This window comes from Neolamprologus brichardi, chromosome 4 (genome assembly GCF_056152115.1).
Source record: "Neolamprologus brichardi isolate AB-2024 chromosome 4, ASM5615211v1, whole genome shotgun sequence".
Taxonomy (NCBI): Eukaryota; Metazoa; Chordata; class Actinopteri; order Cichliformes; family Cichlidae; genus Neolamprologus; species Neolamprologus brichardi.
Window position 1 is genome coordinate 2703882 of NC_142107.1, and position 14851 is coordinate 2718732.

Genomic DNA, 14851 nt, shown 5'->3' on the forward strand with positions numbered 1-14851 from the left:
GAGGTGCAATTACGGTGGGTACATGTAATATTGGTGTGATATCCAAGGTTCATGAGACTTTAAAGTTCTTGTTGCAATTTACTTTCTTGTACTTTCTTGTCTGGGCTGCAGGGGTATTCTTTAACGTCTCTTTTCTCAGGCAACCATCAGCTCTCATGTTCGCAGCACAATAAGTTCTGAAGCTGCTCAGCAGACTAAACTTTAACTTCACTTGTTCCACGAGAAGTAATGATTCTCAGTGCTATGGATGCTGCTTGTGGTGAACACTATGAGAAAAAAACAAAAAAAACAACGTGCGCTATCGGTGATAATCTTTTTCAGTGATCTGTTCATACATACCACCCACACCCCCCACCCCAACTCCATCCTGGCCCCATTAAAGCGATCGCTCTGGTTAATGCCCTCTCCTAAATGAGCTTTGATCTCGTTAGCGCGACACAAAGCCTCTTTACTGCCAACGATAGGACAAATCGGCTCTCCGAGAAACGCGGAAAGAGGGAGAGTTGGATACTGTACTCCCACTACCTCAGCGCAGACAACAGTGCTGCCTCAAGGGGAAGCATCAATAAGACCAACAGAGCGTACCAAACATACAAAGAAAGATCGCATAGGGGGAGATGAAGAGGAGGGGAAAGGGTGGAAAAAGGAGAGAGGAAAATAAGACAACACAGCTGGGAAAAAGAAATGGATATTCCACCGATTTGAGTGATGGGAGACGGGCTGAGAAATGAAGACATTATCAAAGATGGCAGTGGGGGAGATAGATGGGGCGGCACAGAGGAAAGAGTGAATCCGGGGGGGGGGGGGGGTGCTTGCCTCAGTGGCACGCTGAAAGCCTGTGAACCAGGAGTCAATTAGCAATCTGGAAATATGCCTGCGGGGAGGCAGGAGGGGGACAAATCAGAGGACAGATAAGGGTGGGGGTGGGAAGGGGTGCAGTTTGTATGAGGTGGAGCGGGGGAGGAGAGCAGCAACAACAAAAGAGGGGAGGCTACACTCTCGTTTATTATTACAGTCCTGATTTACAGTCAGCCTGGAAGGTCAGAAGTATACCAGCTCGAGCTCACTGCGGGAGCCCTACAGTAATTGCTGGGTGCATTTAGTTCAAGGAACATCCACTGGAGTCATCATCTCCATCGCGAGCAGCCATGCAGCGCCCGAGAGCTACTCGATACATCCCCTCAATGTCATTTTCCGATTTATTTATCCTTTGCATAAAGTGTCACTGAGCTGATTATCATCATTCAGGCCCTGTCCTCATGCTTATCTCTCCCACAACTGATGGTGTCATGCCTGCCATCCATCACTTCCCTCGCATACTTTATCATGCCGCCTGATGGATGCAAACTAACGGCTCTCATTTTCACTCTGCCCTCAGTCTCCTTTATCCCACCTCCCCGCCCCCACCCCAAAATCCCCACATCTACCCATCTATCAGTCCCCAGTCACACCTCTTTCTCTCTCCTCTAATCCACTCGCACACTGTGCCCAATTAAACCACGAGCCTCGCTTTCCCCTCTTTATCCTCCACGTGCAACCTTCGGCGCACTCTCTTTCTCTTGCTGTAGCCTCATCCTCCCTTTTATTCCATTTACACGACCCCACCCCGACCCCAACAATCAATACAACCGATGGGCAGCGAGAATCCACCACATGCCGCCCTGCTCATTGTCACATCATCTTTGCCAGCGGGCTATAACCTTTTCCCATCATCAACATCCATCCTCTGTGAGGCTCACTGAGCATCACAGCATCACACTTGGACCTTTCTGTCTTTGCAGCGGGTCAGCTGCACAGCCCATTGAAGCATTTTACCAGTTTCCCCAGGATTCAATTACCTGCAGACGACCTCAAGTCGTGTCCGCCTGCCCTTCGACTACCGTTAGAGCAGTTTCCCTGGTCTTTAAAAAAAACAAACAAAAAAAAAAAACCACCAGACGTCAGCTGAAATTTTTCTCTTGTACTATTGCATTACAGGGGCACTTCAAAGCATGTGTGTGTAGGTGTAGGAATGATGCGTGCTGTGTGTTTGCAGGAGAGAAATAAATAGCAAGAGATCCAGGCAGAACAAGTGAGAGGTGCACCCTGCGCCTCGGCAGTTCTCTAGTTTACTGTAACGTACACAGGTTGGTCCGGGGAGGCAGGAACGGTCGCTGATGCTTTGCTGTCTCAGCAGTCGAGTCATAAAAGCAAGGGAAGACCCGTGTTAAGGAGGGGCCCCCAGAGACCCTTCGCTCCTTCAAGCTAAAAAAAAAAAGGCTCTGTTCTTTGTCTTTCTCTGTGGTGACCCCTCCCCCAATCCTTGTCTGCCTCTCTCTTTTAACACCTAGCGACAATCATGGGGGGGCACGGAGCCATTAAATGCCCTGCATGTGTGTGTCAGGATTTCTGAAGACTCACTGACAAATTATCCGCACAGTTCAAAGTAATTTCATCCACATAAGTATAAAAATACAAAATCCCTCGCAACATGTGACAAAGCACTGGTTTACCTTCTGTGAGGCAGGCATGATGAATGGCTCTGATCTTTGCCGTGGTGTCTGGGACTGTCATAGCAATGGAGCCTGGATCATATTACCTTTGTCTGGTTTGGTAAGAGCAGCACCAAGAGGAACAAACAGCAAGCCTCGATAATCACAGCAAGCAACGCGTTTACTACTGAGACACTTTTCCTGCGTTTCGCTTGTTATAATTAAAGGATTTGCTGTTGCAACGATGCATGATTATCAAGAGGGGAAAATGCGCGCGTGGAGGGGGGGCTGTCAAAAACATCATCCTTCCTAGCTGATGCTTAGAAACAAACAGAATAAACAGCGAAGAAGGAAAAGGAGGGCGGATGATACTGAGTTCAGTGAGCAGCATTTGTAACAGATGGAAACAAAAAAGACACAGATGTGAGAAACATATCTTTTGTGTTTACACTGCATTCATACCTGGCCAATGTCACCGACAACACTCCCGGTCCCGTCTATCCTTGGTCTTTTGCACTCCGCCCCGGACAAGTCAGTGAGGGCAGCGGCAGTCTGAGCGTCGGGCTCCGGATCTCCTCTCTTCATCCCTCGGACCACGGCTGGACCCCCGGCCGCGTTTGCATGGGGTCCGGCTGCTGTATCAATGTCCCTTTCCCGGTCCATTATTCCCCGACTAACGGGTAGCATAATAGATGCAACGTCGGTCGACATTAACATTGGACGGGAGACAGTCACCAGTCAAAAGTCTCTTTGGCTTTTTCTTTTCTTTTGTTACCTTTGCCTTCTCCTTTGGGTTTGTCCACGGCTCGATATTCACAATGGATTTGGCTTTTCCCAGACAGATAATATTGAACGGATTTTCATCAATATACACAAGCTTGCACTGTTTATTGTCTAACTTAGCCTTAGCTATGCGAGACACCCCTTTAAAACCATGGCAGAATGCAACACAAAGCACATTAAGTACAGTTGTCCCTCTCTTTCCTTTTTCCCCCTGAAAAAAGAAAAACGACGACAGTGTCCTATTTTAATAAAGATCACACGTCCGACTCTCGGATGCCTGACAAGCTAATTAGCTAGCTAACATCGGCTAGCCTGCTAGCATTACATTCCGCTAGCTCTCTTTATAAATGTGGCTCGGAGAGCACACTCTCGCTGCCAAGAATAGAAAATGTTGGAAATTAGCTTCGTGTAATACTACTCCTTCTGCGGGGCCAGCCAGTCACCCTCTCCTCTCGCCCCTAAACGTGTGGGGGTTTTTTCTTTTGCAGTGAACTCCTCTGTGGTTCCTACCAGCTTTCCCCTTGAATTCTCTCCCTTCTTGTCCGTTCCCTCGCCTCGGTCTGCTGTGGATGAGTCTTGGCGTGCGTACCTTGGCTACCGACGAACACGATTTCCTCTGGTCTCAGTCCCAGTTGGTGTAACTCGTAGTGTGGAGGGAGCCCGAGTGCGCTGATCTGCGGTCAGATTTGCCCGTGAACACCGGGCTCGCGGACAGTGGGGTGTGAGGTAAGGCGGGCTGGTCTGAGGTCTGCCTTTCTTCGGTCTCCTTCTCCTCCTTTTTTCCCTCCTGATCCCACCACCTCACAGCTCCCTCCTCCTCAACCCTCAGTTATTTATTTATTTTTTCCCAGTTAATACGAAAATTGCACTTTTTTACAGGTCGTGACGATGCCCAAAAAATTATTATTTTTTGCGCCAAAAATTACCTAAAATGCTAAGCAGAAAATAAATAATAATAATAAAAATGAATAATAGTAAAATATATAAATATTAATGAAATATCTCAAAAACACAAAAGCCACATTTTGCTTTTGAACAACACATGATTATTATTATTTTTATTTATTTAGTTAGTTAGTTAGTTATTTAGTTATTTTTATTGGGAGTCAGCTACTCCCATTGTAACAGTTTTGTAGCAAAATACGCCTCCAATATTTGCAAAAGGGAAACCTGCTTAACCACATAAATGAAAACACGCAGCTAATAGCCAAAGGCCTAAAGTACTTAAATAAAAGGGGGGGGGGAGAGGATTAAACAAATCAATCAATCAAAGGAGCCCATTTCCACTTTCGGTTTTTAAGCAACGCTTCACAGCACAGTCTTGTTTCTTAATGTTGTTGCACCCCCTTGTGGGTCTTCAGTCACAAAGCGTCCGAACGGAAACCGCTTTCATCCTGACTACCGGGCTTTTGATGTTATATAATTCATACAAAAAGTAACACTTATCAAATACAGTTGCTGATGTGAGGAAATGTTTACAGTGACCAACCAACAGAAAAAATAAATAAAAATACTTGAGCCATAAATCCTCACCTCACCTGACTGCCTTAAAACAGATGATCACAGTCACTTTCTGCTCAGCTGTCTGTGTCTAAATGTGTGTCATGATGGAGGTATTGTATGTTTATGTGTGTGTGTTTCCCTTCATCTCTGTGACTCACTCTAATGACACCCTTGTCTCTACCTGTCTCCCTGCCACCCACTGAACCTGCAGTGATTGACGGCAGTGAGGTCACATCACTCCTCCCTGCTGCCTGTTTCCTATCAGAGGCAGAGGGAGCCATTACTCAGCTATTACTACCAACACGGACTTCATGGGTTGTGGAAAATAGAGCAAAATATCTGTTACGGGAAATGACACTTTACTGAGATCATTCTTCTTGATCTTTTGATGTCCTCTGACCTGTGTTTAATCCAGCTGGTTAAGAGGTCACAGGGCATTTCAGGAGGAGGATTCATTACTCATTTAACAGATAAGAGTTTTTTGTTTGACTTTGTCTGAATCCTGCCTACTGCTATTTATTCTATATTGATGTCACTTGCTGAGGGTAGTAGTAGGCATAGTTTATTTGCAGATTATTTGTTCAACTGTTTGTTAACACGAGTACCTGCGTAGCCAGTCACATGGCAGCATTTCAATGCATTTAAACATTTAAACAGGTGGGTACATTATGTCACTCAAGAATGTGAGTTTGATTGATGGTGACCCTTGATCTCAGGACTTTCCCTTTGACCTTTTGACCTTTCTGGAAGCTTGTCAGGTGTGAGAAGCGTGACCAATTGCCATCACAAATTTCCTACCACACAGAAAGGAGCACAGTTCATGATTGAAAAGCAAACATACAAGCAAGGAATTACTTTCATCTTTTATACTTTTTCTTTTATCCACACTTTGGAGAATTAAGCCTTATAGAAAGACCTACTTGTTAAAGCAAATTTAGAGTTACAACTGTTGTTCACTACAGGGAATCGAAGCATATTCTTTGTTAACATGTATCGCTGTCAGGGTGTGGGTTCAGGAAGCAGACCCGAACGCATGACTCTTCCGAGACAAAGCAGTGAATCTTCAGCATTGTGGCTTTCCAAGGTGATCTTCTCGATTCTCCCCACACAGTGCGAGTGTTTGTGAATAAAGAGTTTCCATATCTGTGCTCTAATCCCTGTCTCTAATAAACAATCAGCTGCAGCTGGTGACGGCTTATGAGCGGCAGTTGAGGCTGTCTCCAGCGTGGGAACACTTCCAGCTCAAATGATCACCCGGCGTCCAAAACTTCTGGAAGTGCTTGCCAGAATTTCAAGTATTTCAGCCGCCAATTTTTACACTCGTGAGTCTAGTATATTTTTCTCTCTGTCTCTCTCTCTCAGACACAGACACACTCAGACACCACCGTTGTCATTGTATAGCTTGCTGTTCAAACTGACGCTCAAATTTCCAAGCACCTCCTGAACACCTCATCCTTTTTTTAACCCATGGCAGCTGTACTTTATTACCTTTACACATATGACTGGAGCAGAATTTTCTTTGGTTTCTATAAGCAATAAAAACCTAAGATTTTAAGAATTATTCAGTCAGTATAGTATTTTGTTAAACTTTATTTTAGTCCGAAAACACAAAAACTGTTGCAAGCTGGGCAGAGAGGCAGGTGCGTGGAACAAAGAAGCTGCGAGCAGACCGGCATCGGACTGAGGTCAGGAATATGGAGGTGAAGAGCTGGCATCCAGCAGGCTGCTGAGAGCAGAGGGAAAAACAGAATTAAAAACAGAGTTTAACTATGACGAGGTTCTATGACTGTGAAGCCTTCACTAACGAGGGTTAGTCGACATCCTGGCACTGAATGTTTGAGACCACCGGCACGCTGGAAAAATCCAGAACTCCTCCGGACCATGACAAAATCTGAATTAGTCAGTCTACACATGCTCCAACACATTGTGAGGTGATTGTATTGGAGTGAGAATCCCCAAGAGAGTCAGGTGCGTCTTCACACATCGGCCAGTGTAGGTAAAAATGACAATCTCGTTGACTCACGAAGCAAACCCTGAGCTGTGGCTCCTCCTCCCGATCCAGCGATAAAGCAATTTAAACTAGAGGTGGCCCTACCCTTTACCATTGAAAAAAACAACAGTGATCAATAGAGCAATTTCAGATAGGCAGACTCTTGCTTTGACCAATCAGAGAGATTGGGTTTAACCTGAACTGGAAATTATCGCCTGTCAGAGTTTGAGGTAATGTCAGACCAGTAGAAAAAAGTTACGTTTTTACTGTAACACCACAAACATTTTTATCAAAATATCTTCATAACTTGAAATGCAAATAGAAAATCTTTTACCTAAAAATGCAGTAAAGGCTTTTTATATAAGCATTTAAAGCTATTTACAGAACAATCAGGTGTTCTGCATTAAATAAGAAGGTACACAAATTATTTGTGCCACACTTGTGTTTGGCCAAAACCCCAACCTTCCTTCTGTGTTGATGGATAAGCCACCTGCCTTAGAGGGCACAACTGTAAGTGCAAGAGTAGCTGAACATATATCATATATCAGCAACACTGCATCCTGCAGTGTTCTATTGGCAGAATGAACAATCTGAGGTTACAGGAGTGCTTGCATGTCACGTTGATGATTTCCTTTGGGCTGGTTCAAGTCACTTTGCAACTCATATCATTCCTGTACTGAAATCTACCTTCCTTGTGGGCCGTGAAGAACATGACAGCTTTTCTTATGTTGGTATGGACATTTGTACAGTTAATGATGTAATAGAGGTGCATCAACAACTTTACATTGAACACCTACAACCGGTTCAGTTACAAGCAGCACGGGCTGTACAGAGGGAGGCTTCCTTAAGTGAAACAGAACGTGAGCAACTCAGGTCAAAAATAGGACAGATTTTGTGGGTTGCCAAACAAACAAGGCCTGATGTTATGTTTGACACATGTAGCCTTGGATCTAATATCAAAGATGCAACTGTACAGTCTATTCATGAAGTGAACAAAGTTATCCGTAAACTTAAGGCAGAGAAAGTGACTCTTAAGTTTCAGCACTTGGGTAACAGTGAGGATCTGGCATTGGTTGTTTTCAGTGATGCTTCATTTGGCAACCTTCCTGATGGCGGTACTCAAGGAGGGGCATTAATCCTCCTTATGGGTAAAGGAGGAACGTTTTGTCCTCTCTTCTGGCAGTCTAAAAAAATCAGGCGCGTGGTCAGAAGTACACTGGCAGGAGAAACTCTTGCCATGTCAGATGGAATAGACAGTGCTGTCTTCCTGGCAACACTTTTTTCTGAGCTTACAACTGGTAACACTGGTCTGAACGCTCTTCCTTTGATCTGTGTGACTGACAATCATTCCTTGTTTGATGCACTCAAATCTACTAAGCAGGTTACAGAGAAGAGACTGAGGCTAGAAATGAGCAGCACTAAAGAGCTCATACAAGCCAAGAAAATCAGACAGGTTTGTTGGTCAGATTCAAAATCCCAACTTGCTGATTGTCTGACAAAAAAGGGAGTTTCACCTTTAACGCTTCTAAAGGCGCTAGATGAAGGACTCTGGATACTGTAATCCTTTGTTTACAAAGTTGTCTTTGCATTAAAATGCACCATTGTTTATTGTGTGCAATGATAATATGCTTTAAGTAAAGCAAAGCACTTTTGAAATGTTTTTTTGTTTATATAAATAATATACATATATGTATACAAATGTTTACAGGGGTGTGTTTATACTTTTATTTTATTTTATTTTTTTAAAGAAAGAGGGAGATTGTTAACTTGTTATTTTCTGTTTTATCGCGAGAGTACTGTGGCCCGCGAAAAGTATTGTTGTTGTTCGTATGTAAAATGGCGGAACGAATAAAGCGCTGTGAATGAGAGTACGACGTTGTGTCTTTTGAGTTAACAAGTATAACTGACACACAAAACAAAACAACAGCTACACTACACACTAACTACACAAGACATCAAACTACCTATAGACTCCATACACGCTAAACGTCACACACCTCTCACATCTCAAAACTTGCTCTCTCTTCTTTCACTTACTCGCTCTCTCACTCCTAAAACTTCCCCCTCTTCCTAAACAACCAAATGCCATGTTTCCATATAATTGTTTGATTGGTTGACATGGTACAGTGATGCTTATTAACTCAATATGTACATAATGTTCTGCGCAAAAAACAAGAAGCTTCAGGTTATCCATCATCCGCATGTCATAAACGAGGAGGACAGAATGCTTTAATTAATGACTATGATGCCAAACACCCTTCATGTCAGCCATACCTGAAGACATTGATGATCTAGGCTGATGGTGATTCCTGAATTTCCTCCACTTTCTCCTCATCCTTGAAATACTCCTGATGGATGTCCACAGCATTGTTCAGTCTGATGGCGTCCTCCATGACCTGGACAACATACCATTAGAATGACATCATAGAATGAGGGGTGTGACCAGAGCCAGAAATGCACTCATTGATCCTTTTGTTGATTTATTGCTATCATCATACACTACTAATCAACTAATCGAAGTGCAAGTATCACAGTCTGTTATTTATTCTCCCTCCGTGCAAGGCAACATCCAGGGATGGTGCTGTGGGTTCAGCATGGCTGGTAGCCATTGTTCATACATGCTAACAATTATCCATAAATTGCTGCTTAAGGAACTAAGGACTAACGGAAAATTTTAAATGGAAGTTCTTTTTTCTAATGTGTTGTACAACTATCAAATTCATTTTTTATGTTACATAGTAATATGGCCCTTACCAATTGTGAAACTAAATTAATTAGTTTCTTAGATCTAATCCATACTGCTCCTTTAAGGCAGCAAACTCGCTATATTCTATTCATTATACCAATTAATAACACCAGTAGTAAACAAAAACACTACTTTAAAACAACTCAGTGCAAATAGGCATGCTTGTTCATTTTCTTTCAACTCACAACAACAACTCAACTTCCAAACCAAAACACCAACACAAAGGAGTGTGAGTTTAGACAGCACCAGTTAGCTAATCACATAGAACTGTAATCTTTGACATTTGTTTACCAAGTGAACAGCTTTAACATTTAAGCAGCTGCAATTGTTTGTGCAAACACTGTGTATTTACAAGGTAAGAGCTTCAGGTCTCCAGATCTACTAACTAACAAAAGACACATTACGCTTTCACCTGCTTCTCTGCTTCAACAGCAACAATGTTCCTCTTACGTCAGAGGCACAGCTACAGCAAGTGTAGAGCTAAGCAGCCTCACCAGCGTAACCAGTGTTGCTCTTTTAGCTTTGAATGTTTTAACTTAAATGCATTAACAACTTGTGTAATAATTCTAACAAAAGGTTTCTACTTTTATCTGTTTGTAACCCTGGGCTACACAACATCCATAAACAACATGTATCCATTCAGTATCAATCCAACCAACAAACCTGCATTAACCCAACCATCCATAAAGCCAGCAACCATCCCGCCAACATGCATCAACCCAAAACTCCAACCAGACAGCATGCATCACAGTAAGACTAGGTGGACTGCTGTGGATTCAGTTGGATCTTACTCTGCACAGCTGCAGAACACTGTTGATATAGCTCTCGTCCTTTTCCACTTTATTCCTGAAAAGGCTTGTTTGTTTCTTGTCAGCAGAGTCGATGTCCTTGGGCCACCCCCCCTCCACGTGGTTTACTCCACAGCTTCTTGTCTCATGAAGTTCTGTGTTCACCTGAAAACAACAAGTAGCACCTGAGATTCACACAGACAGGCAATTCACGCAGTGTACTGTTACTCAGGAGGTAGAGCAGGTCACTAATCAGAAGGTTGGTGGTTCAGTCCTTGGCTGCATCCCTTGGGCAAGATACTGAACCCTGAATTGCGTTCTGATGCATTCATCAGAGTGTGATAAAAAGCACAGAAAAGTTGCTTTTATGAATGGGTGAATGAGGCATGTTCTGTATATAAGAACCAGTCTCTTTACTATGTATGTAATTTCAACCCTTTTGGCAATCCAGTTCAAGCTGTGTAGTTGATCAGTTACTGCAGGAGCGTCACACTCAGTTATGTCCTCAGTTAGAAGCATGGACTGCTTCTAACTTGATTTCTCCTAGCCCGATACTAATAAGATAATAACATATACTGTATTGATCCCCGAGGGAAAATCCCTCTCTGCATTTAACCCATTCACTCAGAGAAGGAGTGGGAAGCCACTGGGCACCCAAAGAGCAGTGCGTAGAGACAGCACCTTGCTCAGGGGTACCTCGGGGAGCCGTTCAGTGGATTCGAACCCCCAACATTCCAATCATAGGGCCACCACTCTACCTACTGAGCTATCCCTACCCATAACGCTAGAGTATTCACATTTCTCTGTGTAAAGGTGGCTGATCTGACAGTGTCCACAACTCATAAATAATTTCTAAAACTCATCAATAGCCTGAGATGTCTTCAGAAAAATAAAACATCTCCATTTCTACAAACTACAAAGAAACGCTGCAGTAAAAATTAGAGAAAACCATCAGCATGGCTCCTCAGGCTCACAGTCTATGATGGGGCAGGCAATTAATTCTCCCAAGGGCCCACATAAGAAACTGGGACTGGGAAGTTCTGGCAGATCACGGTCACATATTCTAGTCTTGTATCTCTATTCAAACTAGAGCTGGGAGATATAAGATTTTTCCATATCACGATATGTTTTTTTCATTTCAGGCGATAACGATATATATCACGATATAAGCCAAATGACTATATTTGTAAGATTTAAATGTGCCGTTGCTCACAAGTAAAATGTGAAATAATCAGCAGCTTGTTTTGATTTAAATATTTAACAGGGTAGATGTACTTAAGGAACATGAGACTTTTTCAGATAAATAAAGGCAAATATCGCAAACTATACAAAAGGCAGCCGCTCAAGCGTTTAAGTTTCAAAATAAAACAAATGAAACAGGCTACCAAATTGTCAATTCCACTTAGAAACAAAATATTAATTCTAAAAATAAATCTTAGTTTGTGTTACAGAAGAACAGACAAAATTGACTAACTTTTGTCAATATCAAATAAACTGAGAACTAAAAGGAAATTCTCAATCTCTCCTTGTTGTATAGCTTAGCTTTTCAAACAGTTTTAACAGTTACTTTAGTCTGGCAAAAGCCGAATGACGAATTAGCGCTTTCAGTCAGAAAGCGATTTATCGTATTTCCAGACTTGCTTTCGGCACAATTTACAGTGCGCACTACTCTGTTTTTTGTCAGACTTGAAATAGCCGAAATACCTTCACGCTACGGAACTTCTATGGCTCTTCCGTTCGACAATCTCTCCGGCATTGGAACCATCATCTGTTTTCTCTTCGGTAACCTTCAGTAACCTTCGGTCACGCTCTCGGTTGATTTTTCTCTAGTCGGCACACTCATTTCCTCCATTACCCGGGCGGCACGGCGGCTGGCTGCTTCCCAAACAATACACATGTGCGGTTTGGCACTTGTGCTGTACGTAATAAGTCACCTGACGTGACGCTGCGGCTGTGATTGGTTCGGCTCTGCGCTAGTTAATTTGGATTGGCTGTTCTTCTTCTTTTCTTTTTTTTTAAGAGGACAAGCGAGATGAGGGTTATCGCAATAGTTTAACTTTTCTATCGAGAAAAAGTTATTTCGCAATACATATCATTATCGTTCTATCGCCCAGCTCTAATTCAAACTTTTTGGAATGAAGTTTAAGTAATAAGTTACTTAAGTGGCAGGTAATTTCAGACTGACATAAGTCATTTCAGTCTGCATGCATCAAGACCCTTCAGATTCATACAATTTTGTTTTTAACGTTTTCTGTAATAATTATTTTATTATTTGATTTTGATAATTTAGTTGATAATTATCCCATGATCTCTTGGGCGTGAGGCTCACCTCGTGCTCTGACATCTCCACACCTGTCTGCGTGGCCACGTCCCGGTGGCTCTTCTGGATGAAGTTGAGGGCCAGGCTTGGGTCCGGGTGGATGTCCACCAGCAGCTCAGCAGGCGAATCCGAAAACTGACACTGACGGCCAAACTCGCAGCGGTTCTTGGAGTAAACATAAGTGTTTTCCATGCTGCCATGAAAACACAGAAGAGCCTGCTCTGTACTTGATTCTCTTAAGTACAGAAGTGGGAAGTGACGAAATACAAATATTTTGTTACTGTACTTACTTATAGTAACTTACTTAATGTGGCCGGGGTGTGTGATCTTTCTTCCCCTTCTGTGTATTTAGTAATGGTGGAGCCGGAGGAGTGGATTGGTTGCAGCAGCTAAGGAGTGCCCGTTTCCTGCGTCTGAGTACCGAAAACAAGAGTATCAGCTGCAGAGTATTCAATAAAAGCCACACTGAGCACGCAAAGATTGTGTGTGTTGGGTCGATTTCTTCACACTTAGCAGAATTTAAAGACATCTGTATTTTACTTGAGTAGTTTTTTCTCACTACTTTTTACTCTTACTCCATACATTTTTAAACAAATATTTGTACTTTCTGCTCCTTACATTTTCAAAGAGGCCTCTTTTGTTTTAATGCATTTTGGAGGAGTTATTATTTCACGTTACTATTAGCCTCCAAAAATCGTATTATTATGCAGCAGCCTATATTATAGGATAATGAGAGATGATTTCTGCCAAAGTAAAGGGTTAAAGTGGAGCGGTGTTTTGTTGTTGTTTGTTTCTTCATTTTGTTTTTGCACTACACCAGAACGGAAGTGCAGGTAATAATAATAATAATAATGGATTGCATTTATATAACGCTTTTCGAGATCCTGAAAGCGCTTTACAATTCCACTATTCATTCACTCACTGGTGGCGGGAAGTCTGGACAATGCTGTGATTGCAGCCATTCCCCAACTCTCTGTGAATGGTACTCATGGCCATTCAAGAATCTGTGTCTTTGATTAGTAGTCGTTGATCAATGGTCATAAGAATTTCCATACTAACAATCATGGAACTAACCCCCCAGCCCATTGTTCATTCAGTGGTGCTAGTTTCCTTCGCTGTGCAAATGTACTGTTTATAAGGTTGGGGAAACCTGCAGTCAGCTGAGACTGAAGAAGTCCCTTGGATGAGTGACAAAACTTTCTCCCACTGAAAATCAGTGGATGAACAGAATCAACCTTTTAGAATTTACTTACCTGGATGATTGAGCACGCATCAGGACATTATTTTATTAATATTTTTGAAATGATAGCAGCACAAACGAAATTTTTTGCAGCACAAACCAGCACAAACATAGCACAAATGTTTGACATCATTTTTCTTTGATTTGGGTAACGTGGGGGTGCTGGTTGACCTTTTGACCTTTACATTTTCATTAATATCTTTAAAAAAGAGGCAGCATAAACGACAATTTTAGTAGCACAAACCAGCACAAACGTAGCACAGTTGATTGACACCAGTTTTGTTTGATTCCATTAATGTGGGCGGGCTGGTTGACCTCTGATGACCTCTAGAAATTTTCTTGAATATCTTTAAAATGATAGCAGCACAAACGAAAATTTTTGCAGCACAAACTTAGCACAAACGTTTGATACCACTTTTGTTGGATTTGAAGAAGGTGGGGGGCCAACTTCACTCACATGCGAACATCAAGGGAGCGACTATTTTAAAGTGCTAAAGTTAGCACTGCAGCTAACAGTAATCTTTCATAAAACTACTAAGGTAAAAACAAGGTTATTCTTTTTTTCCTCTCTTTTTTCTTTGAAAACAGTTTAACTTTAAAAGGACTTGTCATGTCAAAACTTGTATTTTTATGGTCATAAAAATAAAACAGTACAGCACTGAGAGTTTTTTACTCACCACAGTAGTCAGCTAAGTGGAATGAGGGCGGTTGGCGGTTGGGTTAAAAAAAAGATGAGGTGTTCAGGAGGTCCTCGGAAATTTGAGATATAAAATGATAACGCGTGAGCGCGCATGCGTCTGAATGTGTCTATGTCTGAGAGAGAGAGAGACAGAGAGACAGAGAGAGAGAGAAAATACACTAGACTTTCTCTCTCTCTGTACAAATTGGCAGCTGGAATACTTTTAAGTTCTCTTTATGGTTTTTTGTTTTAAAATTCTGTTTTACTTCCATTAGTTTATATTGAAATACATGCAGATTGAAATTAAATTTGAAACATGATTAAATTAAAA

At 42.3% G+C, this 14851-nt stretch overlaps 2 protein-coding genes across 6 annotated transcripts in view; both read right to left on the reverse strand.

The window, feature by feature from the left end:
* The window catches only part of LOC102784177 (RNA binding protein fox-1 homolog 2-like), a 49628-nt gene extending 45629 nt beyond the window's left edge, over window positions 1-3999 (reverse strand). For 2 of the 3 annotated variants that reach the window (XM_087839601.1, XM_087839600.1), the window contains exon 1: window positions 2934-3999. In XM_087839601.1, the coding sequence (XP_087695727.1) occupies window positions 2934-3188 (255 nt within the window). In that variant the 5' untranslated portion in view covers window positions 3189-3999. The remainder of the gene's footprint in view (window positions 1-2933) is intronic. The other variant, XM_087839599.1, reaches the window with a different exon arrangement.
* A 2341-nt stretch (window positions 4000-6340) lies between these two features.
* On the reverse strand, window positions 6341-14572 carry LOC102792494 (dynein axonemal intermediate chain 2-like). Of its 3 annotated transcripts, none has more exons than XM_087839604.1 (6): window positions 14519-14572; window positions 12906-13014; window positions 12611-12794; window positions 10285-10446; window positions 9022-9143; window positions 6341-6483 (listed from the first exon to the last, which is right to left on the reverse strand). In XM_087839604.1, exons 3-5 carry the CDS (start codon window positions 12791-12793, stop codon window positions 9039-9041), a joined length of 450 nt encoding a protein of 149 aa, XP_087695730.1. In that variant the 5' UTR covers window position 12794; window positions 12906-13014; window positions 14519-14572; the 3' UTR covers window positions 6341-6483; window positions 9022-9038. The 3 variants fall into 3 exon arrangements, with proteins under 3 accessions (XP_087695730.1, XP_087695729.1, XP_087695731.1); XM_087839603.1 differs by having other exon boundaries at window positions 6374-6480; XM_087839605.1 differs by having other exon boundaries at window positions 6374-6480; window positions 12892-13014.
* Between the last annotated feature and the right edge of the window lie 279 nt (window positions 14573-14851).